Source organism: Rhinoraja longicauda, chromosome 8 (assembly GCF_053455715.1).
Source record: "Rhinoraja longicauda isolate Sanriku21f chromosome 8, sRhiLon1.1, whole genome shotgun sequence".
In the NCBI taxonomy this organism is placed as follows: Eukaryota; Metazoa; Chordata; class Chondrichthyes; order Rajiformes; family Arhynchobatidae; genus Rhinoraja; species Rhinoraja longicauda.
In genome coordinates this window covers 11499789-11527062 of record NC_135960.1, presented here as the reverse complement: position 1 = coordinate 11527062, position 27274 = coordinate 11499789, and the positions used below count along the sequence as shown (strand labels likewise).

The following is a 27274-nucleotide window of genomic DNA, read 5'->3' as shown; positions in this document are numbered from 1 at the left end:
TTTAGCAGTATGTTTGGGATCATTATCGTGCCTTACAATGAACCGCCGGCCAATTAGTTTTGAGGCATTTGTTTGTACTTGAGAAGATAGGATGTGCCTATACACTTCAGAATTCATTATGCTACTACCATCAGCAGTTGTATCATCAATGAAGATAAGTGAGCCAGTACCTTCAGCAGCCATACATGCCCAGGCCATAACACCCCCACCACCGTCTTTCACAGATGAGGTGGTATGCTTTGGATCTTGGGCAGTTCCTCCTCTCCTCCATACTTTGTTCTTGTCATCACTCTGATATAAGTTAATCTTCGTCTCATCTGTCCACAAGACTTTTTTTCCAGAACTGTGGTTGCTCTTTTAAGTACTTCTTGGCAAATTGTAACCTGGCCATCCTATTTTTGCCACTAACCAGTGGTTTGCATCTTGCAGTGTAGCTTCTGTATTTCTGTTCATGAAGTCTTCTGTGGATAGTGGTCATTGACAAATCCACACCTGACTCCTGAAGAGTGTTTCTGATTTGTCGGACAGGTGTTTGGGGATTTTTCTTTATTATAGAGAGATTTCTTCTGTCATCAGCTGTGGAGGTCTTCCTTGGCCTGCCAGTCCCTTTGCGATTAGTGAGCTCACCAGTTTTCTCCTCTTAATTATGTTCCAAACAGTTGATTTTGGTAAGCCTAAGGTTTGGCTGATGTCTCTAAGAGTTTTATTCTTGTTTCTCAGTCTCATAATGGCTTCTTTGACTTTCATTGGCACAACTTTGGTCCTCATGTTGATAAACCGCAATAAAAGTTTCCAAAGGTGATGGAAAGACTGGAGGAAAGACTAGGTGCTGAGAGGAGACTACCTGCATTAAGGAGGCAATGAAACATACCTGAGCAATTACAAATGCCTGTGAAGCCATGTGTCCCAAACATTATGGTGCCCTGAAATGGGGGGACTATGTATAAACACAGCTGTAATTTCTACATGGTGAAACCAAAATGTATAAAAATGGCCTTTAATCAAATCTGACAATGTGCACTTTAACCACATGATATTTTTTCTATTACAAATCTCAAATTGTGGAGTACAGAGGCAAATATATCAATGATGGTTCTTTGTCCCAAACATTATGGAGGGCACTGTAAAGAGCAAATAAAAATCTCATCAAATAAAAAGCCAATATAGTGTGTAAAAAAACAAAGTTCAAAGTCCCTAGTGCAACGCAAGACTTTCGTAATTCAGAGTTTAGTTTGGAGTTCGTAGTGTTCAATAGCCTATAGGTCATTGAGAAGAAGCTGTTCCTGAACCTGGACATTGCAGTTTTAATGTAACTACCGTGCAACATAAGGATCGTGCGTTGAGAGTTACAGGGAGAATGAAGCACTGGAACACTGGCATTTGAAGTTGGTAAGTTCTAGAACATGGAAGGCTGGATGTGTGAGGTTGGGTGGGTGGCAGTTTGAAAGGACAGGCAGCAGACTTTCCAACCCGATGGTTCTTGCCCACCCACCTCTTGCCTGGAAAGCCAGAGCCGATCACAACACACACCTGCCTGAGGCGGCGGGGATGCTGCTTGGTTGGACCTGCCACTGCTACATGGGGGAGAAAGCCGAGAGGTGGGCCGAGCAGCATTTGCCAGCTTCAGAACCAATTCAAAGTCTTAACTGTCTAAACTAGGGCAACACCACACGCAGCTGGTAGACCTGCTGCCTCACAGCGCCAGAGCCCAGGGTTCGATCCTGACCTCCGGTGCTGTGTGTATGTGTGTGTGTGTGTGTGTGTGTGTGTGTGTGTGTGTGTGTGTGTGTGTGTGTGTGTGTGTGTGTGTGTGTGTGTGTGTGTGTGTGTGTGTGTGGAGTTTGCACGTTCTTGTGACCGCATGGGGTTCCGCCGGGTGTCATAGAGTCAGGTGCTCCACTTTTCTCCCCCATCCCAAATGGGTGCAGGTTTGGTAGGTTAACTGGGCCTCTGTGAATCGCCCCTAGTGAATAGGGAGTGGATGAGAAAGCGAGATAGCATAGAACTAATTTGAACGGGAGATCGATGGTCGGCGTGGACTCGGTGGGCCGAAGGGCCTGTTTCCATGCAGTTTATCTAAACTGCACACCGCTCCTATGCCAACAACATGTGAGGGGTGGGGAGGGTTATAGACGAGGGTAGCAGTCCCAGACTATTACAGACAGGTTGTATAAAATGTTGTGGGATATGAATACTGTTAATCTGTTAGGATAGACCAATCTAATGTGGAGAGCAGATTGAGAAAAATAATCCCCAGTGACAAGCTGCTCAAAATAGTTTGCTGGTAGAATTAATAGACATTGAACAGCAGAGCACAGGACCAATCCCTTTGACCCACATTGTGTGTGCCAAACATGATGGCAAATTAAACTAACCTGATCACCCTGCACGTGATCCACATTTCTCAATTCCTTGCATATCAGTGTGCCTATGGAAAAGCCTTTTTAAATGCCACTGTCGTATCTGCTTCCAACACCAGCCTTGGCAGTATGTTCCAGTTACACACCACTCCCTGTAGCGGGAAATAACATTGCCCTAGATATCTTTAAAATGTTCCCCTCTGACCTTGTAGATATGTTCTGTGGTTTTTTAACGTTTTCGTCCTGGGTCTACCCTATCTATGCCTCTCATATAATATTATAAACTTCTATCTGGTCTCATAAGTTCATAAGTGATAGGAACAGAATGAGGCCATTCGGCCCGGCAAAAACAAGGAGGCAGATTATTATCTCAATGGTGTTTGGTTAGGTAAGGGGGAAGTGCAGCGAGACCTGGGTGTCCTTGTACACCAGTTACTGAAAGTTGGCGTGCAGGTACAGCAGGCGGTGAAGAAAGCTAATGGCATGTTGGCCTTCATAACGAGAGGGTTTCAGTATAGGAGTAAAGAGGTTCTTCTGCAGTTGTATAGGGCCCTGGTAAGACCACATCTGGAGTATTGTATACAGTTTTGATCTCCTAATTTGAGGAAGGACATCCTTGTAATTGAGGCAGTGCAGCGTAGGTTCACGAGATTGATACCTGGGATGGCGGGACTGTTATATGAGGAAAGATTGAAAAGACTAGGCTTGCATTCACTGGAGTTTAGAAGGATGAGAGGGGATCTTATAGAAACATATAAAATTATAAAAGGACTGGACAAGCTAGATGCAGGAAAAATGTTCCCAATGTAGGGCGAGTCCGGAACCAGGGGCCACAGTTTTAGAATAAAGGGGAGACCATTTAAAACTGAGGTGAGAAGAAACTTTTTCACCCAGATAGTTGTGAATTTGTGGAATTCTCTGCCACAGAGGGCAGTGGAGGCCAAATCACTGGATGGATTTAAGAGAGAGTTAGATAGAGCTCTAGGGGCTAGTGGAATCAAGGGATATGGGGAGAAGGCAGGCACGGGTTATTGATTGGGGACGATCAGCCATGATCACAATGAATGGCGGTGTTGGCTCGAAGGGCCGAATGGCCTCCTCCTGCACCTATTTTCTAAGTTCTATGTTCTAATTAAGAATCTATCAATCTCCACCTTAAAAATATCCATTGACTGGGCCTTCACAGCCTTCCATGGCAAAGAATTCCACAGATTCACCACCATTACTCCACTATTAAATCAAATTATGGCTGGATCTGTTAGATTAGATACACACATTTGGAAATTCCAAATTTGGAATATGTGTCTGTATTGATGCTACATCTGCGAACAGGGGAAGTTTCTTTAGATATTTAAGGCTGTTCTGCCATTCAGTTAGATCATGGCTGTTCTCTGATCCAATGGTAAAAATCCTCCCCATATCCCAGTTTGGGTAAAAAGTATCTTTCAAAACCAGAATTTAAAATTACTGATTTACTCAGTTTCGACAGTACGTACTGGACTTTTATCTCTACTTGTTTGCCAAAGTGTTTCCATAACATCACATCTTAAAGTTCAGCTCTGATTGACTCTGTGGGGACTATAAACAGCAACATAGGACATGAACATGCATTCCCTTGAGCATTTACCTCTGTTGCTAGTGGAGAGTGCAATAATAAGTTGGCTACGCTATAGATGTGCAGGAAGGAACTGCAGATGCTGGTTTACACCGAAGATAGACACAAAATTCTGGAGTAACTCAGCAGGACAGGCAGCATCTCTGGAGAGAAGGAATGGGTGACGTTTCGGGTCAAGACCCTTCTTCAGACAATGTCTGTATTCTGCTCCTATCATGTATGACCCAATGAGACCTGATAGAAGTTTATAATATTCTTCTTTAATATTAGAAGGGTCTTGACCCGAAATGTCACCCATTCCTCTCCAGAGGTGCTGACTGTCCTGCTGAGTTACTCAGCATTTTGTGTCTATCTTCTAGTTAAGCTATAGAACTAGTATCTAAAAAGCCTGGACTGTTAGTTTTGTAAACTGCACTGTTGACCTGGACTGTTGATCTTGAGAGATGAAGGCCATGTTCCACCACTGGCGGGCCTATGGAACGAGCTGCCAGAGGAGGTAGTTGAAGCAGGTACTATAAGAACATTTAAAAGACATTTGGACAGGCACATGGATGGGAAATATTTTGAAGGATAGGTGCCAAACATGGGCAGGTGGGACTAGCGTAGATGGGCATCTTGGTCAGCATGGACAAGTTGGGCCAAAGGGCCTGTTTCTGTGCTGTATGACACTAACTTTGACTTTATGCTAGTGGTTGGGCAGCAAGGATAGACACAAAAAGTTGGAGTAACTCAGCGGGTCAGGCAGCATCTCTGGAGAAAAGGGAAAGGTGACGTTTCAGTTCAAGACCATTCTAGACAAGGCACAGGCACAGAACTAATCACAGCCGGCACTGATGACTCAATAGAGAGCTAGATAGAGCTCTTAAGGATAGCGGACTCAGGGGATATGGGGAGAAGGCAGGAACGGGGTACTGATTGAGAATGATCAGCCATGATCACATTGAATGGTGGTGCTGGCTCGATGGGCCGAATGGCCTACTCCTGCACCTATTGTCTATTGTCTATAACAGTGGAGTCCACAATGGTCCATTGTTGGCTGTGGAAGAGGCAATAGTGAAGGGATTCAAACAGTGTATGAGCAGCTAGGATTTTATTCCTTGATGTATGGGGAGGCTGAGGGGTGATCTAGTAAAATTATGACGGACATTAGGTAAATGCACAGTCTTCTTCACAGGGTAGAGGATTCAAGATCTAGAGGGCTTAGGTTTAAGATGAGAGGAGAAAATTTAATAGGAACCTGAGGGTCAATTTTTCCACACAGAGGGTGATGAGAACATGGAATGAGCAGCCAGAGGAAATTAGTTGAGTCGATAAAATAAGAACATTGAAAAAGGGTCCCGACCCAAAGCATCACCCATCCTTTTTCTCCAGAGATGCTGCCTGACCCGCTGAGTTCACAAGTTATAGGGGTAGAATTTGGCCATTCGGCCCATCGAGTCTACTCCGCCATTCAATCATGGCTGATCTCCGCCTCCTAATCCCATTTTCCTGCCTTCTCCCCATAACCTTTGACACCCTTTCTAATCAAGAATTTGTCTATCTATGCCTATCCACTGACTTGGCCTCCACAGCCCTCCGTGGCAATGAGTTCCACAGATTCACCACCCTCTGACTAAAGAAGTTCCCCCTCACCTCCTTTGTAAAAGTGCGCCCTTTAATTCTGAGGCTATGACCTCTGGTCCTAGACTCTCCCACCAGTGGAAAAATCCTTTCCACATCCACTCTATGCCTTTCATTATTCTGTAAGGTTCAATGAGGTACTCCAGCATCTTGTGTTTATCTTTTAAGAACATTTAAAAGTCAGGTTTCTCAATAAGAACACTTTCGAGAGATGTGCGCCAAATGCAGGCAAATGGACTAGCTGAGATGTGGGATCTTGGTCAGCATGGACGAGTTGGGCTGAAGGACCTGTTTCCCCTGCTGTATGGCTCTATGATCCTAAAGATTGGTATCGGGGGGGGGGGGGGGGGGGGGGGGAGATGCTCAGAGATTTGCTGATGAAGCCAGAAGCTTTCAGAATATAGAAAGTATGTCTTTAAAATGTTTTATTCAGATTGCGAAACAAAATCTTGGCACAGAAGTGAAGCACAAAATCTATTATCTCTGCTGCGTTTGATACAGAATATTTTTAGGAAAATTCACATGGATGTTTGTGCCCAGTTTTTTTGTGCCATTGTGGTGTTGCTGCCTTACAGCGCCAGAGACCTGAGATCGATCCTGATTACAGGTGCTATCGGTACGGAATTTGGACGTTCTCCCCGTGGCCTCCGTGGGTTTTCTCCGGGAGCTCTGGTTTCCACCCACGTTCCAAAGACGTACAGGTTTCTAGGCTAATTGGCTTGGAATAATTGTAAATTGTCCCTATTGTGTGTGTGTGTGTGTGTGTGTCGGATAGCGTTAGTGTGCGGGGATCGCTGGTCGGCGTGGACTCTGTGGGCCGAAGAGCCTGTTTCCACACTGTATCTCTAAACTAAACTAAACTAACCCGATGCAAAAAATTAATAACCGCCTTCTTTCATTTCTAGATCATCGTATGGTGCTCATCCAGGGCTTTTGCAACTGACCTAGAAGTACAGCGCCCCACGCAAGTCATCATGATTGTTCCATCTTGGCCGTTCATAGCTGAATGACCTGGCTACAGCAGAACGTTATGTATAAGGGATTTGGCCAGCCTGTATGGAGACATCTCTCCCAGACCAAAGCAGCTCCAGTGGAACGGTATAAACATGGATGTTGCATCTACATGGGATATATTTATCTTTACGGAGGCCGAAGGCAAAATGGGCTGAAGGATTTCTGGAGATACAGCATTGGTAAGATATTGCAAGTTTATTTGATTTTAATTTAACTTGTCCTTGGTGCTTACTCCCAATGTTCCCAATGTTGGGGGAGTCCAGAACAAGGGGCCACCGTTTAAGAATAAGGGGTAGGCCATTTAGAACGGAGATGAGGAGGAACTTTTTCAGTCAGAGGGTTGTGAATCTGTGGAATTCTCTGCCTCAGAAGGCAGTGGAGGCCAATTCTCTGAATGCATTCAAGAGAGAGCTAGATAGAGCTCTTAAGGATAGCGGAGTCAGGGGGTATGGGGAGAAGGCAGGAACGGGGTACTGATTGAGAATGATCAGCCATGATCACATTGAATGGCGGTGCTGGCTCGAAGGGCCGAATGGCCTCCTCCTGCACCTATTGTCTATTGTCTATTACTCAACTTATTCGTTCATGGGATGCAGATGCCGCTGCTGTTAATTCTCTCCAACTGCACTCTGAAAAGAGCAGCAGCTTGTGGGCGGCACAGTGGGGCAGCGGTAGAGTTGCTGCCTTACGGCACCAGAAACCCGGGCTCGATCCTGGCTACGGGTGTTGTCTGTACGGAGTATGTATGTTCTCTCCATGACCTGCGTGGATTTTCTCCAGGATCTCCGGTTTCCTCTCACACTCCAAAAACATACAGGTTTGGAGGTTAAGTCAAGTCAAGTCAAGTTTATTTGTCACATTTATTCACAAAATGCTGGAGTAACTCAGCAGGTCAGGCAGCATCTCGGGAGAGAAGGAATGGGTGACGTTTCGGGCCGAGACCCTTCTTCAAGTTTATTTGTCACATACACACACACGATGTGCAGTGAAATGAAAGTGGCAATGCCTGCGGATTGTGCACAAAAAGGAATAACAGTTACAGCATATAAATAAAGTTAATAAGTTAATATAGAGAAGACAAAATTTAGTCCCTGGAGTTATAAAAGTTAACAGTCCTGATGGCCTGTGGGAAGAAACTCCGTCTCATCCTCTCCGTTTTCACACCGACCAGCGGTCCCCACGCCTTAACACTATCCCACACACACGGGACAATTTACAAATATACCAAGCCAATTAACCTACAAACCTGTACGTTTTTGGAGTGTGGGAGGAAACCAGATATCATGAAGAAAATCCACGCATGTCATGGGGACAATGTACAAACTCCGTACAGACAGCACCCATAGTCGGGATCGAACCCGGGTCTCTGACGCTGCATTTGCTGTAAGGCAGCAACTCTACCGCTGAGCCACTGTTCCGCCCGTTCTGCGCTTAAACTAAAAAAACAAAAAATCTAAACTATGCCACCTCAGAATGCAATCAAGAATCAACCATGTACAAGCCATCCTCGGGTAACGAACTGCTTCTGTTTTTACAGGCTCTGTATGTTGGTTTTGTCCATTAGTCAGGAGATGGAGGAAAAATCATTAAGTTGCTCCAGCACTGTGTGTCTTTTTTGTGGGTTTACTTTATTGTCACATGTAAGGTTCCTTGTTTCTACAAAAAAAATCACGTTGTGATAATCATGCCTCCACAGTATTATGAATGACAGAGAGAGAGAGAGTGTTCTGCTTTCCATAGGAATGAAAGTATGTACATATATTGAACTTTTGAACTCGGTAATATTAAGGGAGCTTGTATGTGGATCTGAACACACGCAGAATTCACAATGGGTAAGGTTGGCAGATAAAGGAGCATTAAATTATAGTGTTAATACTTTCAAATCAGCATTGACCGTTAACTAATGTGCCGCCTGCCGGCCATTTTAATTCCACTTCCTCTTTGCACACCGGGTTCTCTATCCTCCGCTTCCTCCTCTGCCAAGGTGAGGTCAAATGCAAACTGGAGGAATGGCACCTCATTCAGCCTGAGCAATCTCCAACCCAACAACATAAACACTGAATTCTCCGATTTCAGGTAACCTGCACCCCTTTCCCCATCTCTCCGATCCTCTCTCGTAGCCCGTTCTTCTCACCTTTCCCCCCAGCTCTCTATCGTTCCCCCTCCCCACACACTCCCTCTTCTATTGCTCACCCCTCCCGTCCTTCATTTGTTCCCGTCTGTCCTCCCCTCTTCCCCCCCCCTCCATTCAGTTCCACTCTTCACCTCATTTTCCCATCAGATTCAGAATGTGCACCCTTCTGTTCTGCACTGATCACCTCCCAGCCTCTGTTCCCATCTCCACCCCTCCCTCCTGCACCCCAATGTTGTCTGCCCATCATGCACCTGTTAACGGCAATATGCAGGAAGGAACTGCAAATGTGTAGGAAGGAACTGTCGTTTCCCTTTCCCCCGACTCTCAGTCTGAAGAAGGGTCTCGACCCGAAACATCACCCATTCCTTCTATCCAGAGATGCTGCCTGTCCCGCTGAGTTACTCCAACATTTTGTGTCTGTTTTTGATGTAATGCAGCATCTGCAGTTCCTTTCTACACCGAAACGTCACCTACTCCTTTTCTCGTCCTCCCCTAGCAAACGGCTCACAGTGGCTTGTTTCCTTTATCATCGCTACTTTTTTGTATATCCACAGGCACACTCCCACCTGCACCCTCCGCTCTGCCGCTGCCAATCTCCTATCCCCCCACATCCGGACCAAACTCAGATCCTGGGGGGACAGGGCTTTCTCCATCGCTGCTCCCACTCTATGGAACTCACTACCCCAAACCGTTAGAGACTCCTCCACACTCACCACATTCAAAACATCACTGAAGTCTCACCTGTTCAGTACTGCCTTCAACCACTGAAGGTCACCTCACCTTCTGTCTCCTTTCTCTGTTCGTTTATTTATTTACTTATTTATCTATTTATTCATTTCCCTATGTTCTCTAAATCTCTGTAAAGCGTCTTTGAGTATATGAAAAGCGCTATATAAATAAAATACATTTATTATTATTATTATTATATCTCGACATCACCGCCTATATCTCTCGTTCCCCTTTCCCCTGACTCTCAGTCTGAAGAAGGGTCTCGACCCGAAATGTCACTCCTTCCTTCTCTCCAGAGTTGCTGCCTGACCTGCTGAGTTGCTCCAGCTTTATGTGGCTACCTCTTAGCTGTATCTACATGTAGCTTCCCTTTCTGAAGAATGCGTCATCTGTCTACTTTACCTCAACAGATGCGGCCCAACCCGTTGAGTTCCTCCAGCTACTCTCTTTTCCATTGTAACTAAGTGCCTCACACCACTAACTATGGATGTCTAAAACTGAAGTGGTGGGCAGAGTACTGGGAGATAAATAGGTTCACAAACGGAGAGCTGGCAGAGCTACTCCGAGACATATGAAGCTGCTGGAGTTTGATTTCCGACGTGGTGTGGGATGTGGCTGGGCTAAAGAGGGGGTGTATTTTAAATCTACTGGATGATTTGCTCAGTCGAGTGCTCTACTGATTAGACTGTAAAGTTCACTGGGTTCTGTTAGCGCTCCTGATTGAACCATGAAAATTGAGGTTGGCGGCAGGGAAAAGTAGATCATGGGCGTGTTTTAACACCGATGCACAAAGCAAGCATTTTTACACAATTTAATTCTCAAAAGTTTACTAGATGCTCTTGCATGGAGGTACAAAATGGGAAGCGGATGTTCATTTGCACAGCAGTGGAGTTGCTGCCTTAACAGCTCCAGAGACCCTGCGTTTGATCCTGACCACGGGTGCTTGGATTTTGTACCTTCTCCCAGAGACCGTGTGGGTTTTCTCTGGGTGCTCTGGTTTCCTTCGACATTCCAAAGACGTGCAGGTCTGTAGGTTAATTGGCTTCCGTAAATTGGCCCTGGTGTGTAGGATAGAACTAGTGGACGGGTGATTGTTGGTTGGCACGGACTTGGTGGGCCAAAGGGCCTATTTCAACACTGTACCTCCGAATATCAATAGTTTAGTTTAGAGATACACGCGGAAACAGGCCCTTCGGCCCACCAAGTCTGCACCGACCAGCGATCCTCGTACACTAGCACTATCCTACAGACTGGGGACAATTTACTATTTTTGCGGAAGGTAATTAACCTGCAAAACTTTGGAATGTAGGAGGAAACCAAAGCACAAACTCCATACAGACCGCACCCGTAGACAGCCAAACCCGGGTCTCTGGTGGTGTGTAAGGCAGCGATTCTGCCGCCACAGATTGGTTAAATAAAATGACCATTCTCAGCAATTGGAGAATTGTTCTCTGACATTTTTCTTCCTTGTTTCCTTCTTGTAAAGATTGAAAGACGCTCCTGGGGCGTGTTAACATCATTTCACGAATCGTTAAAACATTTCTCCTCGGTTCCTACTACGTGATTTTTATGAGTCAGAGGCACCAGAAATGCATGGAATTTAATTTACCATCTGATCTTTCAACAGCTTTCATAGAATTGCAATTGTTGTGAAGTATCAGATGGGAAGCAATCTTGTCCAGTTAATGACTTGAGTGGAGAAGGAATTGTGAAGTAAAATGGGATTAAAAGCAGCAAATTGGTAAAGATTAGATTTGCACTGTTCAGATTTGGGACACGTTAAAAATAATTATAAAGTACCTTTACTGTCATCCAAAAACATGTTTTTGGACGAAATTACGTTACCCACAGTCAACAATGAGAGGCAATAAAAAAGAAAGCAATAAAACACACAATCACAAAGACCAACATAAAACAAAAAGCATCCATCACAGTGAGTCTCCCCCAGTCACCTCCTCCTCTCTTCCCTGCCGTCATTATGTTGGGAAACCAGTTTTAGGTTTCCTACTTCCCTGTCACATGGAACTGAACAGATGAGACGGCTAGAAGTAAGGCCCATCAATTACTGTGAACTAATGTGACTAATCGTTCTTCAATAACGTCCACAATGTGGTAGAGCAGACTACTGGTTTAACATGCGTAAGTGCATTTCTTTGAAGGTAGACAGCAAGTGCTGGAGTAATTCAGCGGGACAGGCAGCATCACTGGAGAGAAGAAATGGGTGACGTTTCGGGTCGAGATCCTTCTTCGGGAGTTACTTTAACGGGCTGTGGACAAATTTGTCACCTTCTGCAAAAGGATTGCTCATTTGAGTCTTCATCTGAGGTTTTTGATCATGGGGTCGTAAGGAAGAAGAGTAGAATTAGGCCATTTGGTCCATCAAGTCTACTCCGCCATTCAATCATGGCTGATCTATCTCTCCCTCCTAACCCCATTCTCCTGCCTTCTCCCATAACCTCTGACACCCTGTACTAATCAAGAATCTATCTATCTCTGCCTTAAAAATATCCACTGATGGCCTCCATAGCCTTCTATGGCAAAGAATTCCACAGATTCACCACCCTCTGACTATAGAAAATTCTCCTCATCTCCTTTCTAAAAGAATATCCTTTAATTCTGAAGCTATGACCTCTAGTCCTAGACTCTCCAACTAATGGAAACATCCTCTCCACATCCACTCTATCCAAGCCTTTCACTATTCTGTATGTTTCAGTGAGGTCCCCCCTCATTCTTCTAAACTCCAGCAAGTACAGGCCCAGTGTCGACAAATGCTCATCATAGGTTAACCTATTCATTCCTGGTGTGGCGGCTCCCAAGGGTCGGGCCATACCACTACCGACCCCTCGGCACGGGAATGGACCAGTCCAGGGGGGGCGGTCCTTGTACTACATATATAAGGACAAGGATTTGGGCGCGAAGCCATTCCGGCAGACTCGACCCGTCTGATAACCGTGTAATAAAGCATAACGCCCCCAAAATACCCGGCTCCTTGCCTTTATTTCGGGCCTCTCTCGACGCGCCACATTGGTGACCTCGACGGTCCATTCACAGTAGGATGGACACAAGATCGAAAGCCGACGCGTTGTCTCGCCCCGCCATCAATGCCGTTTTAGAAGTGGCGCCCGGCATTGATTATTCTGCCCTGGCGGAGGCCCAGCTAACGGACGGGGAGATGCCCGCCTACTGGACTGCCATCTCTGGCCTCCGCCTTGAGGATGTCCCCCTCGACCCCGGAGGAGCGACGATACTGTGCGATGTGTCAGCAGGTCAGCCGCGCCCCATCGTTCCGGCCACGTGGCGACGGAGGGTGTTCGACGTGGTCCACGGGCTGGCTCACCCATCCATCCGGGCGACGACCGCTCTGGTAGCTGCGTGGTTCATGTGGCACGGTCTGCGCAAGCAGGTTGGCCACTGGGCCCGCACCTGCATTCCGTGCCAGACGGCGAAGATTCAACGCCACGTCCGGGCGCCACTCCAGGTGATCGGTCTACCCTGCCGGCGTTTCGACCACCTGGACGTGGACATTGTGGGCCCTCTCCCGCCGTCCAGGGGTATCACCCACCTCCTCACGGTGGTGGACCGCTTCACGTGGTGGCCGGAGGCCATACCGCTGGCCGACAAAGCCACAGGCGCTCGTGCGTTGGCCGCGCACTGGATCGCTCGCTTTGGGGTGCCGGTGGTCATCTCGTCGGACCGGGGGCCACAGTTCACCTCTGAGCTGTGGTCGGCCATGGCCCACCTGTTGTGCGTGCGGCTGCACCACACCACGGCCTATCACCCGCAGGCAAACGGCCTGGTGGAGAGGTTCCACCTGCAGCTGAAGACAGCGCTGAAGGCGCGACTCTCCGGCCCCGACTGGATGGACGAGCTACCATGGGTCTTGCTGGGCATCCGGACTGCGCCCAAGGAGGACCTGGCTTCGTCATCAGCGGAGCTCGTATACGGGTCCCCGCTCACGGTGCCCGGGGAGTTCGTGCCCTCGTTGCCGGGGCGAGAGGAACCGCCCTCATCCACCCTACAGCGCCACCGAGAGCGAGTTGGCAAGCTCGCACCCGTGCCGACGTCCCGCCATGGGACATTCCGCCCTTACGTGCCATCGGCCCTCCGGGACTGCGCCTTTGTGTTCCTGCACCGTGACGCCCACCGGACGCCACTCCAGAGGCCGTATGATGGCCCGCACCGGGTGATGGAGCACGGACAGACAACCTTTGTTTTGGACATGGGGGGCCGGCCGGAGGCCGTGTCAATTGACCGCCTGAAGCCGGCCCACTTAGACATTGACCAACCTGGTGCGGGTTGCCCAGCCTCGGCCACGAGGTTGCCCACCTTTGCGGGTCCCACCACCTGTCCAACTGTGCCTCCGCCGGCCCCTCTGTCGACCGATTACCGTACGCGGTCCGGTCGGGTTGTGCGACCACCAGTGTGCTTCGTGCCTCCGGTTCTGGGGGGGGGGGGGGGTCCTGTGGCGGCTCCCAAGGGTCGGGCCATACCACTACCGACCCCTCGGCACGGGAATGGACCAGTCCAGGGGGGCGGTCCGGTACTACATATATAAGGACAAGGTTTTGGGCGCAAAGCCATTCCGGCAGACTCGACCCGTCTGATAACCGTGTAATAAACCATAACGCCCCCAAAATACCCGGCTCCTTGCCTTTATTTCGGGCCTCTCTCGACGCGCCACACTGGGATCATTCTTGTCAACCTCGTCTGGAACCTCTCCAGAGCCAGCACATCAGATATGGTGCCCAGAATTGCTCACAATATTCCAAATGGGGCCTTACCAGCGCCTTATAGAGCCTCAACATTACATCCCTGTTTTTGTAAACAATCCCCCTTGAAATAAATGCTGGCATTGCGTTTGCTTTCAGGAGATTCCAGGACAATATATTGCTTTGCCTGCAGATTTAAAAAAATTAACACGACTAAACATTAAATATACAAGAAAAACAATCACAGCATTTATTTTGTTTGCAACTAAGAGATAAAACGATTTATTCTCTGAGTAGTTATGTAGATGAAGGAACCGAGATGAGAAAACATTTCTTCACACAGAGAGTGGTGAGTCTGTGGAATTCTCTGCCACAGAAGGTAGTTGAGGCCAGTTCATTGGCTATATTTAAGAGGGAGTTAGATGTGGCCCTTATGGCTAAAGGGATCAGGGGGTATGGAGAGAAGGCAGGTACAGGTTACTGAGCTGGATGATCAGCCATGATCATATTGAATGGCGGTGCAGGCTCAAAGGGCCGAATGGCCTACTCTTGCACCTATTTTCTATATGTTTCTATGTTAACAACATAGCACACTTTAATATATAAACCTTGTGATTTGCGTAACAAAGAAAGAATTATTAACAACGGGATCAAGAGAATTCTTTGCGGGATCTTTCAATTGTTAAACAGTAACATCAACTCTAATTAAATTGAACACACTGCTGGGGGTTGCCGTTAAAGTATTAGCGGGACATAGATCAGCTAGAGGAATAGGCGGAGAAATGGCAGATGGAGGTTAATCCAAGCAAGTGTGAGGTGAGATGCTGCCCGGGTGTCATTTCGGGTCAAGACCCCTCTTCAGACTGGTTAGGGATAAGGGAAATGAGAGATATAGACAGTGAAGTGGAGAGATAAAGAACAATGAAAAGGAAAACAATCTAAAGGGACCCCTACTGTACTCCCTGTACACACATGACTGTGGGGCCAGGTTCAGCTCAAACTCCATCATCAAGTTTGCTGATGACACTATGGTGGTGGGCCGGATCTCCAACAACGATGAGAAGGCCTACCGGGAGGAGGTGGCTGATCTGGCACTCTGGTGTCAGGACAATAGCCTCCTCTTGAATGTCACTAAAACAAAGGAGCTGATTGTGGACTTCAGAAGGGCTAAACATCCAAGGACGTACACGCCACTGGAGATAAATGGGTCTATTGTGGATAGGGTGAGCAGTTTTAAATACTTGGGAGTCCGCATCGCAGAGGATCTGACGTGGGCAACGCACATTGCCGCACTGGTGGGTAAGGCTAAGCAGCGCCTTTACCACCTTAGACAACTGAGGAAATTCAGAGTGTCTCTGAGGATCCTTCATTGCTTCTACTCTGGGACTGTAGAGAGCATCCTGTCCGGCAACATTACAGTCTGGTTTGGGAACAGCTCTGCCCAGGACAGGATGGCCCTGCAGAGAGTAGTGCGTTCGGCAGAACGCACCATGGGAACTACACTCGTCCCCCTGCAGGACCTATACATCAGGAGGTGCAGATCCAGAGCAAGCAAGATCATGAGGGACCCCTGCCACCCCAGTAACGGACTGTTCCAGATGCTACGATCAGGCAAACGCCTCCGCTGTCACGCTGTGAAAACGGAGAGGATGAGATGGAGCTTCTTCCCACAGGCCATCAGGACTGTCAACTTTTATAACCCCAGAGACTAAATTTTTGTCGACACTAATAGTAACTTATTAACTTTATTTATATGCTGTAACTGTAATTCTTTTTGTGCACAACCCGCAGGCATTGCCACTTTCATTTCACTGCACATCGTGTATGTGTATGTGACAAATAAATTTGACTTGACTTGACTTATGGGTTGATGGCAAAAACCTTATCAGCATTGATGCGCAGAGGGATCTTGGGGACAAGGTCCATAGCTCTCTGAAAGTGGCAACAGAATTAGAGAGAGTAATAAAGAAAGCATGTGTAAGAAGGAAGTGCAGGTGCCGGTTTAATCCGAAGATAGGCACAAAAAGTTGGAGTAACTCTGGAGCTCTGGCAGTATCTCTGGAGAGAAGGAAGGGGTGACCTTTGGGGTCGAGATCTTTCTTCAGACTGGTTAGGGATAAGGGAAATGAGAGATATAGACGGTGATGTGGAGAGATAAAGAACAATGAATGATAGATATGCAAAAAAGTAACGATGATAAAGGAGACAGGCTGTTTGTCGGGTGAAAACGAGAAGCTGGTGCGACTTGGGTGGGGGAGGGATAGAGAGACAGGGAATGCCAGGACTACCTGAAGTGAGAAAAATCAATATTCATACCACTGGGCTGCAAGCTGCCCAAGCGAAATATGAGATGCTGTTCCTCCAATTTGAATAATGAAAGCACATAGTATGCTCACCCTCATTGCTCAGGGTCTTGAGTCAGTATTGGTCCAGCTCTATATGACTTAGGTTGGCTGCATTTGGTGAATTACGTGCAGTTCTGGTTGCCCCATTACAAGAAGGATGTAGAGGGTGCAGAGAGGTGCAGCAGAATGACGCCTAGATTAAAGGTAGATACAAAATGCTGGAGTAACTCAGCGGGTCAGGCAGCATCTCAGGAGAGAAGGAATGGGTGACGTTTCGGGTCGGGACCCTTCTTCAGTCTGAAACGTCACCCAATCCTTCTCTCCTGAGATGCTGCCTGACCCGCTGAGTTACTCCAGCATTTTGTGTCTACCTTCAATTTGAACCAGCATCTGCAGTTATTTTCCTACACACCTAGATTAAAGGGATCAGCCGCAGAGAGAGAGAGGATGGACAAACTTGGATTGTTTTCTCCAGAGCACTGGACGTTGAGGGAAGACCCGATGGAAGGATATAAAATGATGTTGGGCCTCGGTAGGGTTGACATCAGAACCTTTTTCCGAGGGTGGAAATGTCAAAGACTAGAGGGCATGAGAGGAGAAAAGGTTAAAGAGATATGTAGGGCAGGTTTTTCTTTTACACAGAGGGTGGTGGGTGCCTGGAACAAACTGCCATGGGCGGTGATGGAAGTTGATATGATCGTGGCGTTTAGGAGGCCTTCAGTTGGGCACATTGGATATGTAGGGCATGGAGCGATACTGATCATGTGCAGTATCACTGGCCTTCCATCACAGTGAGGAGGGACTGGAGGAGACTCACTGTGATGGATGTTTCTTTTTGTTTGGTGTTAGTTGTGATTGTATGTGTTATTGCATTTTTATTGATTAATCTTATTGGTCTTATTGTTCAACTGCGGGTAATGTTTCATTTTACTACACATTTATGTGTATGTAACAAATAAACGACTATTGACTATTGACTATTGGCAGATGAGATCAGTTTATTTTGGCATGTTTGGCACAGGCAGTGTGGGCCAAAGGGCATGCTCCTGTGATGGAAGATAGATACAAAATGGAAGAAAGATACAAAATGCTGGAGAAACTCAGCGGGTCAGGCAGCATCTCAGGAGAGAAGGAATAGGTGACGTTTCGGGTCGAGACCCTTCTTCAGACTGAGAGTCAAGCCTTTCACTAATCTGTATGTTTCGATGAGGTCCCCCCTCATTCTTCGAAACATGTGTGTTCAGTGATGTTGCCCACATTACGCGAAGGACATTTATGTCCTGGTAATGGTGTAGTGGGTGGCAAATGAGTCGGGCTGGGAAATGTGAGGAGCCTTGTAATAGAGAATGTTATCTTACGGGTGTGATGAATATCTATAGGGCAAGCATTGTCTGCACGTGTTGTCATTCCTGAGATTGCTGTCACAATAGGGGCTGCCAAGCTGCTCCCCCGTGCTTCCTCTTTAGTTTGTGAAATAAAGTTATAGTTTTAGATCGAGGGCGGCTCGGTGGCGCAGAGGTAGAGTTACTGCCTTACAGCGCTTGCAGCACCAGTGACCCGGATTCGGTCCCGGCTGCGGGTGCCCACGCCAGCCAGCCAGCCAGCGTGCCCTGTACTCCCAACACTATCCTGCACACTAGGGACAATTTACAATTTTACCAAAGCCAAATAACCTACAAATCTGTACGTTCCTGGAGTGTGGGGGGAAACCGGAGCACCCGGGGAAAACCCGCGCAGGTCACGGGGAGAGTGTACATTCTACGCACGGACAGCACCCGTAGTCAGGATCGAACCCGGGCCTCTGGCGCTGTAAGGCAGCAACTCTACCGCTGCGCCACCATGCTGTGCCATGAGGGCGTGCAGCGTAGGTTTACTAGGTTAATTCCCGGAATGGCGGGACTATCATATGTTGAAAGACTGGAGCGACTCGGCTTGTATACACTGGAATTTAGAAGGATGAGAGGAGATCTTATCGAAACGTATAAGATTATTAAGGGGTTGGACACGTTAGAGGCAGAAAACATGTTCCCAATGTTGGGGGAGTCCCGAACAAGGGGCCACAGTTTAAGAATAGGGGGTAGGCCATTTAGAACTGAGATGAGGAAAAACATTTTCAGTCAGAGAGTTGTGAATCTGTGGAATTCTCTGCCTCAGAAGGCAGTGGAGGCCAATTCTCTGAATGCATTCAAGAGAGCTGGATAGAGCTCTTCAGGATAGCGGAGTCAGGGGGTAGGGGGAGAAAGCAGGAATGGGGTACTGATTGAGAATGATCAGCCATGATCACATTGAATGGCGGTGCTGGCTCGAAGGGCCGAATGGCCTACTCCTGCACCTATTGTCTATTGTGAATCTGTGGAATTCTCTGTCTCAGAAGGCAGTGGAGGCCAATTATCTGAATGCATTCAAGAGAGAGCTGGATAGAGCTCTTAAGGATAGCGGAGTCAGGGGGTATGGGGAGAAGGCAGGAACGGGGTACTGATAGAGAATGATCAGCCATGATCACATTGAATGGCGGTGCTGGCTCGAAGGGCCGAATGGCCTCCTCCTGCGTCTGTTGTCTATGCCACATCATAGCATTATGGTAGATCTTTTCTGTCATTATTGTTCCTACGGGCAGTGTAACACTGTGTGTTCGTCTGCTTGCTGCCTGGGCGGGGAAAGGCAATGACTCACCTCGGCCTGCACTCCTCGAAGAGCCTCTCGACCACAAGGTGCCCCCTGTGTGGGGTCCATGTCCATCCTGACTGAGGAAGAGCCGGCACAGGTCTATGCGGCACCAGGTGTCAGATCGAGAGAGGACAGTCTGTACAAATGAGCACACTCGGCGCACATGGAACAAATTGCCAATAATGAGTCTGAGGCAGGGTCTCGACCCGAAACGTCGCCCATTCCTTCTGTCCAGAGATGCTGCCCGTCCCGCTGAGTTACTCCAGCATTTTGTGTCCTCCTTCGATGTAAACCTGCACTTGCAGTTATTTCCTACAGATTGACAATAAATGCAGCTGCGTGTTTGATTTCAGGAGACTGTTGTGTGAAAAAAACCATCTGATGGCGAGATATTCAAGCCATACTGGCATCTGATGAATCTCGCTTTGGTGACTGACTCATGGAGTCACAGAGTCGTGAGCAGATGACCTGCAGCAGTATTTCCTGATCCTCTACATTCCTCTATCTGAAAGCTACTGAGTTTGTTCGTGGTGAAGACGGTCTTGTCATTCCAGCACGGCCAATTATATCACACTCAACTTACTTTTAAGTGCTGGCGAACCTTCACCTGATGAAACTCGTGTCGTACAGTGTTGGTGGCTGTTGTCACAGAGGTGTACGCCCATCGAAACAGGCCCTCAGGCCCATCGGAACCACGCCAACTATTGCACCCGTGCGTTGCTAGCCCAATTGCTCACGTTTGGTCCATAGCCTTAGGTTCCTTGGCGATTCAAGTGGCTGCTCGTTAAGTGCTGCAGGAGCACCGGTGGCGCAGCGGTAGAGTTGCTGCCTTACAACGCTTGCAGCGGCGAAGACCCGGGTTCGATCCCGACTACAGGTGCTGTCTGTGTGGAGTTTGTACATTCTCTCTGTGACCACGTGAGGTTTCTCCAAGATCTTCGGTTTCCTCCCACGCTCCAAAGACATACAGGCTTGTCGGTTCGTTGGCGTGGTATAAGTGTAAATTGTCCCTAGTGTGTGTAGGATAGTGTTAATATGCAGGGATCGCTGGTCGGTGTAGACTCGGTGGGCCGAAGGGCCGGTTTCTACACTGTATTTCTAAACTAAACTAAACAACCTGCCTCCACTACATCCGCAGGCTCTCTCCATTTCCCTTTCTATTCCTGGTTTACCTGGGCCAGCAGGATGATTTGTTTTGAATTCTCTAGGAATTGCCCTTCTGGAGGCATGGCACAGGTCCCAATATTAAACTGCTTTAAGTTTAGTTCGGAGCACCCGGTGAAAACCCATGCAGTCACGGGGAGAACGTACAAACTCCGTACAGTCAGCACCCGTAGTCAGGATCGAACCCGGGTCTGGCGCTGTCAGGCAGCAACTCTACCGCTGCGCCACTGTGCCAACCAAAACTCTTACCTGTTCCTCTGGGAAGATGACTTCCACGGTGAAATTGCACAAATCAACTTAAATGCCCTGTTGCTGCACAGAAGCATGCCAATTGATTGTCTAATTCTACATAATAAGACCAGCCTCGAAACAAAAATAAAATACTGCAGATGTCCAAAGTCTGAAATAAAATCAGAGACTGATGGAAACACTCTGCCAGTCAGGCAGCGTCTGTGGAGAGGCGATGAGAGACTGCGGGCTGAAATGGACCAGATTCTGCCTGGCACCTGCAGCCCCTGAGCAACCCACAGTTACCAGGTTAAATGCAGGTGGAGGAATGAGGTGCAGCAAGTTCTCTGAGTCAAGTAGTCCTTGGGCTGAGATCCTGACCCTAGAACCTCGAGCAAAAAAACCAAGTGCTGGAGGATCTCGGCGCGTCAGGCAGCATCTGTGGAGGCAATGGACAGGCGATGCTTGGGTTGGGTCCCTTCTCCAGACTGATTGAGAAGGGTCTCGACCCGAAACGTCACCCATTCCTTCTCTCCCGAGATGCTGCCTGACCTGCTGAGTTACTCCAGCATTTTGTGAATAAATCGATTTGTACCAGCATCTGCAGTTATTTTCTTATATATAAGATTATTAAGGGGTTGGGCACGTTAGAGGCAGGAAACATGTTCCCAATGTTGGGGGAGTCCAGAACAAGGGGCCACAGTTTAAGAATAAGGGGTAGGCCATTTAGAACTGAGATGAGGAAAAACTTTTTCAGTCAGAGAGTTGTGAATCTGTGGAATTCTCTGCCTCAGAAGGCAGTGGAGGCCAATTCTCTGAATGCATTCAAGAGAGAGCTAGATAGAGCTCTTAAGGATAGCGAAGTCAGGGGGTATGGGGAGAAGGCAGGAACGGGGTATTGATTGAGAATGATCAGCCATGATCACATTGAATGGCAGTGCTGGCTCGAAGGGCCGAATGGCCTCCTCCTGCACCTATTGTCTATTGTCTATTGATTGTACAAGTACACCACCGATTTTCTGGCAACTGATGGTCCGGCACCCCCTTTAATCCGGACAAAATTCCAAGAACATTGCGTGTGGGGCAGGCTCTTTAGGGACATGTGCCTACTTGCTGTAAGAGTTGATTGTTTACTTCTTCGTCAATTGTTAATTCTTCAACAATTCAATAATGCTTTATTTAACTTTACAGCAGTCCTATGGTGGTTTAGAGAATCAGGAGGGGTATAATTAGTGGTCGGAAGTGTATTGTTGAATTATTATTACGTGTTCCGACAAGGCTCTGAAACCAAGGTTGCCGGAAAATCGATGGTGTGCGTGTAGTCGTGGGGTAACAATATCTGCAGTATTTCCATTGGATGAACTTAGAGTCGTAGAGTGATACAGTGCGGAAACAGGCCCTTCGGCCCAACCTGCCCGCACCGGCCAACATGTCCCAGCTGCACTAGTCCCGCCTGCCCGCATTTGGTCCAAATCCATCTAAACCTGTCCTATCCATGTACCTGTCTAACTGTTTTTTAAATATTGGGATAGTCCCTGCCTCAACTACCTCCTTTGGCAGCTTGTTCCATACAGCCAACACCCTTTGTGCGAAAAAGTTACCCCTCAGATTCCTATTAAATCTTTTCCCATTCACCTTAAACCTATGTCCTCTGGTCTTCGATTCACCCACTCTGGGCAAGAAACTGTGCATCTACCCAATCTATCCCTCTGATGATTTTATACACCTCAATAAGATCACCCCTCATAAGATCACCCCTCATCCTCCTGCGCTCCCAGCCTACTCAACCTCTTCCTATAGCTCAAAAGCTCTAGCCCTGGCAACATCCTCGTAAATCTTCCCTGCACCTTTTTTCGGCTTGCCTTCTCTGTGCCCTTTCCAGTCTGGGCCTTTCTGTGGAGATCCGTAGCAATCCATCAGACACAAGGCCATATACCCACCACCCTTTGTGTGAAAAAGTTACCCCTCAGATTCCTATTCAATAATTTCCCCTTCACCTTAAACCTAAACTTTAAAAAAATAATCAGCTTAAAGGTGGGTTTACATGGACTGGTATAAAATTGTGGCACAGAAGTTGGCCATTCAGCCTGACGAGTGAATGCTGGCCAAAAATGGTCTCTTGACACAAACCCATTTTTGAGCTATCAGTGTCTAACCAAGCAAGTTCCAACTCTTTGGATATGCATCCAGATACCTTTTTTAAAAATGACAAGGGTTTCTGCACTAATCTTTCAGGTATTGAATTTTAGATTCCAATTACACGTTGAATGAATAAAGAAATCCTCCACTCCTCTCTAATCCTACTAATCCGCTTAAGTTTATGCCCTTAGTTACTGGCTGTTCTGCTAATTATTCATGTTTTCACTAACTAAACAAATAGAAATCGCCAGGGCATTATTTCCTCTGATATAACAGGCTAATTAACCAGTTTTTTAATGGACGATTAAAAATGCACAGAGTTTGCAGTTGAAATATTTGTTGACGGTATTGCAAATGTGCAAGGTTTGTCCAAGGTGAAGCAACATTGATAACTTTGGACAGACGTTTACATTTTGGTACAGTTGGACAACAGTAAGTTTTTTTTTGGTAAGTGTATACCCTCGTAAATCAACATTGCAGTTGATATCTCCAGCCCATATAGAGCCATACAGTGTGGAAACAGCCCCTTTGGCCCAACCCGCCCACACCGGCCAACAATGTCCCAGCTACACTAGTCCCACCTGCCTGAGCCTGCTCCATATCCCTCCAAACTCGTCCTGTCCATGTACCTGTCTAACTGTTTCTTACATGTTGGGATAGTCCCAGCCTCAACTACCTCCTCTGGCAGCTTGTTCCTTACACCCAACACTATGTTGAGTCACCGCAGTAAATTAGGATATCCCAAGAAGATGGGGGTGCAAATGTCTGCTGTTTGGAGTTGAGAAGGATGAGGGCGACCTTATTGAGTCAGATAAGATGCGCACGGGTATCTCAAAGGTAGATGTTGAGATGTTTCCACTTGTGAGAGAGCCTCGTTGGACACAGTTGCAAGGTAAGGGGGTGCTCATCTGAAAATGAAAATAAGAATTTATTTACACAGAGGATGGTGAATCTCCAAAATTATCTACCTCAGCGGATTGTGGAGGCTAGATTATTAGAAGTATTTAAGGTGGAGACAGATGCATTTTTGTTTGAGTAGTTGAGGGTGCTGAGGTACTGGCACAGACGAAGAGTTGAGGCCAACAAAAGTCGGCCATGATTATATGATACTTGACCAAGTGGACCCGTTGGGCGCAAATCTCTCCTGCGGGCCTCTCCTGGGGCAAACCTCCCCCAACTGACGATTCTGCGGCCCGGCAACCCTCTCCAACTGACGAAGCCCATTGGCGGGCGGGGAGTGTCTCCTGGGGCCGTAAGCGAGCGAGGGTGGGCTTGAGAAGGGGGTAACAGCGCTGCAGACAAAGCGAGCCATGGACCCAATGCCTGTCCTGCATCGACGTAGCACCCTCCGCTCTCTCACTCCCGCTCCACCCTTCCCTACTTACCCCTACTCGCCCCCACTCCTCCCCTCCCCAAACCCCACCCCCCCTTCCCCCCCACTCCCCCCACCACCCTCCCCTCCCCAGCCCTATTTGCCCCCTTCCCTCATTAAATGGGCGGCGCTCCCCCCACGTGGGACGTTACTCTGGCGGGTCCCGCCCCCGGCCGTCATCTCGAGGACCCCCCCCTCATTGGCCGTCACTCGGGCGGGTCCCATTGTGACGTCACACTCTGTACTTGGCAAGAAATTGTTTTTATAAGGGAATTTTAAACTTTAAAATCACTGTGACATTAAAAATATAAGACCAATTTGAGTGAAACTTGGATGAAAGGGTCTCCATGACGAAGGTGAGTAAGGTGGTCCTAAAATTGCAGCGCTTTCATGTGACGGGGGCACTAAAACACAGCCGATAACAAACATCCTAACATATGATGTTACATCCTACATCGACCCTCATAACAAATGACAAACAGAGAGTTTTCGTAATATATATATGTATTATTATATATATATATATATATATATATAGATGGAGGGCAAGCCCAAGGGCCAGGTGGACTACTCCTGTTCCTATTTTCTCATGTTGTGTGCAATGGATGATTGTTCGTGACCGTCACCAGTCCCAGGCTTAACGGCATTGTGTGGATTGTGTCAAATTCATTCACAAAGGGCAACTTTTTTCACAATCTCGTTTGATCATCGGGAATTGGATCATCCCAACGTGAGGGCTTGGACAGTCGGCAGCGGCGACCGCGGTGGTTTAACCGTGGTTCAACGGTGGTTCAAACCGCGGATGAACAAAGAGGAAGATGATTGAACATTGTAATCTTCAATCACAGTGAGGAATGTGGAGTCCGGCTGTGGTGGATGTTCATGTTAAATGTTATTTTATGTGGCTGTGTGTCTTGTTGCTTTTTACTTTGTATAGGCTGTATATTCAGTCTGAAGAAGGGTCTCGACCCGAAACATCAACCATTCACTCTCTCCTAGATGCTGCCTGACCTGCTGAGTTGCTCCAGCATTTTGTGATACCTTCGATTTGTACCAGCATCTGCAGTTATTTTCCTACACTAGTATGGCTGTATGGTAACTCAAGTTTCACTGAATCTTAATTGTTACATGCGACAATTAAATTGAATCTTGAATCTTGAATCTCGTGATCGTGTCCAGGTCAAGTAATAGCCAGTCATGATTAATCAATTGCATAACAACAGTTTTATGAGGCCACTGCAGTTAAAAGTAAAACCACGTCAACAAGGATTTCCTTCCCCAAACTGCAGCAGTTAACCTCAGCAGCACCGCAGTAATTTTTACTGATATCAGATTTCCTCTTCAAATTCTCACACTGCACAGCTGAGAATTTAATTTGTCATAAGCAGGGAATGGAAGACTTATATTCACTGGAATTTAGAAGGATGAGAGGGGATCTTAGAAGCATAGAAACATAGAAAATAGGTGCAGGAGGAGGCTATTCGGCCCTTCGAGCCAGCACCGCCATTCATTGTGATCATGGCTGACCGTCCCCAATCTATAATCCGTGCCTGCCTTCTCCCCATATCCCTTGATTCCATTAGCCCCTAGAGCTCTATCTAACTCTCTCTTAAATCCATCCAGTGATTTGGTTTCCACTGCCCTCTGTGGCAGAGAATTCCACAAATTCACAAGTCTCTGGGTGAAAAAGTTTTTTCTCACCTCAGTTTTAAATGGCCTCCCCTATATTCTAAGACTGTGGCCCCTGGTTCTGGACTCGCCCAACGTTGGGAACATTTTTCCTGCATCTAGCTTGTCCAGTCCTTTTATAATTTTATATGTTTCTATGAGATCCTCTCTCATCTTTCTAAACTCCAGTGAACACAAGATATATCTCTTAGGGCCAACTGAATCAGGGGATCATGGGGAGAAATCAGGAATGTGGTATTAATTTTGGATGATCAACCACGATCATTTTGAATGGCGGTGCTGGCTCGAAGGGCCAAATGGCCTACTCCTGCACCTATTTTCTGTGTTTCTATGCGCATCATATGCAGGCAGAGGAGATTAGTTTAACAGAGCATCATGTCTGGCACAGACATTGTGGGCTGAAGGGCCTGTTGCTGTGCTGTACTGATCCATAAGATACCTGAAACATTAAACCAGACACCCGGTTTGCTAATTCACTAATATAGTTGTACTTTATCTTGTGGGTTTGTGGGGTTAATGGCCTCTGCTGATTACCCCTTGTGTGTAGTGAGTCAAGAGTGTTTTTATTTTCCTACTGGACCAAGTGAACCCGTTGGGCCCAAAACTCTCCTGCATTGGTGCAGCACCCTCTCCTCCTAAACTCTCTCACTAGTGGAAACATCCTCTCCACATCCACTACATTATGTTAATCAAATACGTTAATTAATTGGATGCTTACTTGTTACTTCACTTCATTCCTTCTTTCAAGTTGTGTTTATTGTCATGTGCACAGTGAGCTATGCACATATGCACTAGTCAAGTGAGGTACAGGTACGATGAAAATCTTGCTTGCAGTGGCATCATAGGCAGAGAGATTACGAAGGGTCTCGACCCAACACGTCACCCATTCCTTCTCTCCAGAGATGCTGCCTGTCCTGCTGAGTTACTCCAGCTTTTTGTGTCCGTCTACGTTTTAAACCAGCATCTGCAGTTTTTTCCTACACATGATTCAAGAACATGATTGTTATTGGAAAGTAGCTGTTCATGAAACTGGTCTTCCATTGGCACCTGTAATGCACTAACATCATGGTTGTAGGAAAATGACTGCAGATGCTGGTACAAGTCGAAGGTATCACAAAATGCTGGAGTAACTCAGCGGGTCAGGCAGCATCTCAGGAGAGAAGGAATGGGTGACTTTTCGGGTCTCGACCTGAAACGTCACCCATTCCTTCTCTCCTGAGATGCTGCCTGACCTGCTGAGTTACTCCAGCATTTTGTGATAACATCATAGTTGTAGTCATGTCAAAAACACATCCCCTGACGGCGGTGCATTGCAATACCAGTTGATGTCTTTGTATTTTGCAGCTCAAAATGAATGGGAAGAACTGGACTATGCAGAGGGAACTCCACCGGAAGAACTAGAGGAGCCCTCACTAGTAGCTCACAATGTAAGTGCACGTGATCCGATGCTCTTGTTAGAAGTGGAGCAATTTCAAATAGGATTCAAAGC

The 27274-nt window shown here is 47.2% G+C and overlaps 1 protein-coding gene across 2 annotated transcripts in view; it reads left to right on the top strand.

Annotated features, from left to right (window-relative positions):
* Positions 1–27274, top strand: part of klhdc3l (kelch domain containing 3-like) — a 51355-nt gene that overhangs the window by 8824 nt on the left and 15257 nt on the right. The window contains exons 1-3 of one of the 2 annotated variants that reach the window (XM_078404383.1): positions 1327–1389; positions 6501–6788; positions 27130–27212. In XM_078404383.1, the coding sequence (XP_078260509.1) occupies positions 6602–6788; positions 27130–27212 (270 nt within the window). In that variant the 5' untranslated portion in view covers positions 1327–1389; positions 6501–6601. Of the gene's footprint in view, positions 1–1326; positions 1390–6500; positions 6789–27129; positions 27213–27274 lie in introns of those variants that run through there. The other variant, XM_078404384.1, reaches the window with a different exon arrangement.